This window comes from Drosophila ficusphila, unplaced genomic scaffold, assembly GCF_018152265.1.
Source record: "Drosophila ficusphila isolate 14025-0441.05 unplaced genomic scaffold, ASM1815226v1 contig_791, whole genome shotgun sequence".
NCBI classification, from domain to species: domain Eukaryota; kingdom Metazoa; phylum Arthropoda; class Insecta; order Diptera; family Drosophilidae; genus Drosophila; species Drosophila ficusphila.
This window is the reverse complement of record NW_025064737.1, coordinates 24,120,602-24,125,173: the sequence shown is the minus strand read 5'-3', so window position 1 is coordinate 24,125,173 and position 4,572 is coordinate 24,120,602. Positions and strand designations below refer to the sequence as shown.

Here is a 4,572-nt window from a genome sequence, read left to right as displayed (position 1 = left end):
TGGTAATTTCATAATCTTAAACTATGCATCAAACTTTTATAACAAATTTCGCAGTGAACCAATTCTACATCATATTCTACATCACCAGCAATACGCCATCTATGTAGCCTACATTAAGTGTGAACTCCGCCAAACAGGTGTTTGACTGTCCATCCCTGATACAAAAGTATGGTTGTCGTACATTTAATTGCTTGGGAAACATTGTCCTTTGTTTTGTTGTTTGGGAGCACAAAATTCTCTGTTTACTCGTTTGAAGATATGTAATAATTCAGACAAAAAATACAGAAACAATTTTTTTTAAATATCATCGATATATCGATATTTTGATATATTTTCGACACCTAAACAGCTGCAGCGGTTACGCGATTTGTATAACTTAAGTTAAAGTCAATTAAAAGTAGTAATCAAGCCGCATAAAATGCTTCGAATCGTCAGTATAAGTAGACTGGCCAATACCCTGCAATCCAGTAGAGTGTCGTTCCATGTAAATGCCGCACGCATGAAACGCCGAAAAACAGCCGAGGAGAAGGTAGGTTTTAAAGCCATTGAGCATCAATACACTTAAAACTGTAAGCCGGGAAAAGCCGGTGAACTTTTAAAACCGAGAGGACACACTCACTAATTGATTTAGAAATCCCCCAGAATTATAGAGTACTCTCCTAAGAAGGCACAATTAGCAGGAGGAGGAGCCTCGGATATCTGGAGGCACATGAGCGTGGCTCAATTGGCCAAGGAACTGGAAAGGCCACTGGGTAAGTACTCGATATGCAGGAGTTTCTCCATTAAATTTGTAATATTAAATCTTATAGATGATGTCCAAGAAGCCATGCTGTATGTGAAGGGCGCCGACAACATTGAGCCCGCTGCCAAGCTCGCAGATCTTAAGGTAATCCAGGAAATAGCCAAGAAACTAGGTGCCAAAACCCGGGTGGTGGCCACACCTGAAGTTAGCAACGAAGATGATCAAAAAGAGCGCGATGTGGCACCCAGACCTCCTGCTCCTCCGGAGCTTCTGCAGCCACGTCCACCTGTGGTCACTGTAATGGGCCACGTGGATCATGGCAAGACCACTCTACTGGACTCCGTGCGAGGAGCAGATGTGGCAGCCGGCGAGGCCGGTGGGATTACCCAGCACATAGGCGCCTTCACCGTCACCCTAGAAAACGGCGAACGGGTGACTTTTCTCGACACACCTGGACACGCTGCCTTTAGCGCGATGAGAGCTCGAGGAGCTGTGGCCACTGATATCATTGTCCTCGTGGTGGCCGCTGAGGATGGGGTTATGGCGCAGACACGCGAGGTCATCCAGCTGGCCAAGGAGGCTCAGGTTCCTATTATCGTGGCCCTCAACAAGATCGATAAGCCAGAGGCCAATATTGTGAGTTCCAAGGGTAGCTCCCTTGAAGAACATAATTAACAATCCCCTTTTAGGAGAAGAGCAAACGAGAGCTGGCGCAAATGGGACTTGCCCTCGAGGAGCATGGCGGCGATGTCCAGGTGATACCGATCTCCGCTCTCAAGGGCACCAACCTGCAACTTTTAGCTGAAGCGGTGAGCACGCAGGCCACGCTGATGGGCCTCAAATCGGATCCCACCGGTCTGGTTGAAGGCATTGTGGTGGAGTCAAAGACCGACCCCCGACGAGGCAAGCTCTCCACAGCCATCGTCTCGCGAGGCACGCTGCGCAAAGGTTCAGTGCTGCTGAGTGGCCTGGCGCACGCCAAGGTGCGAGGCCTATTCGATCACAATGGCCAGCCCTTGAGCGAGGCTCCACCAGGCACGCCTGTGGAAATTCTGGGATGGCGGGAACTGCCGCTCGCTGGCGATCTCATACTGGAGGTGGAAACAGAGGTGATTACAAATAAGATTTTTTCATATTCAGCCAAATAACACACTTTTTTCTCTTAGAAAAAAGCTCACGCCGTTCTCAAGTACCGCGAGCACTCGGCGCAGCAGGAGAAGATCGAGTCTAGCAGTGATGAGATCCGCAAAAAGGAGGAGGAACACCAAGCTAAGTACCGCGCGGAACGGGAGGCTCGACGACTGGCAGGTCGCTTCCGCATGCGCGGCGGCCAAAGGGTCAAGCAAGTTGACGAAAATGACGGCAAGCCGCGGGTCAGTGTCATCATCAAGGGCGATGTTCACGGCTCCGTGGAGGCGATACTGGACGTATTGGAGACGTACAGTAGCAACGACAGCTGTCGCCTGGACATCGTGCACTACGGTGTGGGAAACGTGACTGAGGGCGACCTAGAGTTGGCCAAGGCCTTCGATGCCATCATATACGCCTTCGCAGTGGAGACACCGCAAATTAAGGCCGCCAAGGAGGTGAACATCCGCAGCTACAATATCATCTACCGGCTTATCGACGACCTGAAGGAGCAACTGAGCAGCAAGTTGCCGCCGGTGGAGGTGGAGGAGATCTTGGGCGAGGCCAATGTCTTGCAGAACTTCCTCATCAACGAGGGTCGCAAGGAAGTTCCCGTCGCCGGTTGTCGGTGCACCAAGGGAGTTCTAAAGAAGGCCCAGAAGTTCCGCCTGCTGCGCGATGGCGAAGTGGTCTACAATGGACCTCTGGAGTCCATGCGCCACCTGAAGAACGAGGTGGACACCATCAAGAAGGACGTAGAGTGTGGGTTGCGCTTCAAAGACACTAAGGTGATGCCAGAAGCCGGAGACATTCTGCAATGCTACACCACGAACATGGAGGCGCAGCAAACGGACTGGGATCCAGGTTTCTAGTTGTACGAGCAACAAACTCATCCCTGTTATCGCGCTTGTAATCTGTGGTTTTCTATTATATACTGTTTATATAAAACAATCCCCTATCGGACTTCCTGTTGATCCCACTGCCGCGCAGCCACCCTTCACCCACATGCTTAGGCGTTTAGGATACCGATAGTCTCTGCCAGCGGAACTGGGCGGCGATAACGAGCGATCGGGAGCGGCTGCTGCAGAAGCGCCCCTGTCCGAGAGACGGAAGCTGCTCTAAATGGGTCATCGCTAGGCTAATTGGAATTCACCCAACCCAAGGCAGTGTCCGTAGCCCCATATCGACAGTTCCTGATAAGAGGCTTCCGCCGCGGAGTCCAATTAGAGCTTGCTCCTACATTCATGAATGGGAGCTTTTTTGTATCAAGCCCCCCAGCATATAGAACACAAGTTTGCAAATATTTATAATATCAAGTGCGTTCCATATAGCGCCTATCTCGGGCTCGCCTTGAAACGAGAAGAATTTATTTCTGCGACTTATTAGCTAACCGAAGGCGACTTTCCCTGGTCAAGAGTGCCGATAAGGCAGAGTGTAAAAATGGGCATATGGTAGGGATCTGGCTTATATAACGCTTTCTCAAACACTATCCGAGAGCTGATAGTGTTTTTTTTTAACGGAAACAGCCTGCGGTTGATATAAAGTTTCGGGTACCAAAACATTTGTCCAAAATACCGATTTATGAATCATTGAAACTAAGCTCAAAATATTTCAAAGAACCTTTTTCAAATCAAAATCAAATTTTGGAAAATTCTCTTGAGAAATCCGATTATGAATGAATCATGTAAATGAAGCTCAAAGAATTTTTTTTAGTCACCATGCGGTTTTCTCTTATCGATCGAGCTTTATAAAAATAAGAACCACGAGCTCGCTAGGCCTAGTTTTTGGCAAACATAAGAGTTCCGGTCGAGATTGACCATTGGATGGAAACTATTTATAGAGTTTATATTAGAGCGCAACATGTTAGGAATGCGGAAATCATCGTTCAGACTCTGACTTTTTGTGGATGGGTGAAATTCATGAATGAAATGTTCGAATTTCGTGAAATCGATGCTTGGGCGAGCTGATATGCAGCAGCAATGAAACGCTCGTGCAATGCCAGACTGCAATTGATCCCACAGCAGAACGGATGCCTAAATTTGTCTGTGAAACGGGCGAAAAATCAAAGTAAACAACACATAGCACATGTGCCAGCCAGCAATTAGAGCGAAATTGAGATGCATTTGGGGGCTGGGGCAAGCCAGGATCATTACCGAAAGGACGTCGACATGTGTTGGCCACGGCGGCTCATTAGCACCGCCGGTTGATCTTGACAGCGAGGCGAGTGCGTTGCGAGCGCATGTGGAGGGCAGGGCCAGTAAATCACTTTGCAACTTCGGATCGTTTCGTTTCGGATCCGATCGGATCGGATCGGATGGGATGGGATGGGTTCGCAACGCTCCTCACACACGTGCAACGCATAAAGATCAGTGAGAACCAGTTGCAGTTGCGAAGACAGCAGAAAGACTGCGAAAAAGCCGCACTCGACTTCAGTCTCTAGTGGGGGCCGGTTGGCAAAGGATCTCTGATCTTCAGCGACACATAAAGTTTGCATTTAATACTCGTATATAGTACAGCAGTTGGGAACAATCCATTCTAGAAGCCCATTCAATTCGGGAGTGCGAGATTAGGAGGGGCGGAAGCCGTCCTTTGTGGCGCTATCACTGCGAAGCTAAAACTATATAGTCTGAATGCCTCGATATCGGGTTCGCCGCCGTCGCTGCTGCTCCGCTGCTCTGCTTATGCTGCTGCCGGCAGTCCCA

At 49.1% G+C, this 4,572-nt stretch overlaps 1 protein-coding gene across 2 annotated transcripts; it reads left to right on the top strand.

Annotated features, from left to right (window-relative positions):
- The first annotated feature begins 215 nt into the window (after nt 1–215).
- On the top strand, nt 216–2,821 carry LOC108086288 (translation initiation factor IF-2, mitochondrial). 2 transcript variants are annotated; one of them, XM_017183177.2, is made up of 5 exons: nt 216–529; nt 632–752; nt 810–1,378; nt 1,432–1,851; nt 1,909–2,821. In XM_017183177.2, exons 1-5 carry the CDS (start codon nt 419–421, stop codon nt 2,740–2,742), a joined length of 2,055 nt encoding a protein of 684 aa, XP_017038666.1. In that variant the 5' UTR covers nt 216–418; the 3' UTR covers nt 2,743–2,821. The 2 variants fall into 2 exon arrangements, with proteins under 2 accessions (XP_017038666.1, XP_017038667.1); XM_017183178.1 differs by having other exon boundaries at nt 433–529; nt 643–752.
- Nucleotides 2,822–4,572: the final 1,751 nt, after the last annotated feature.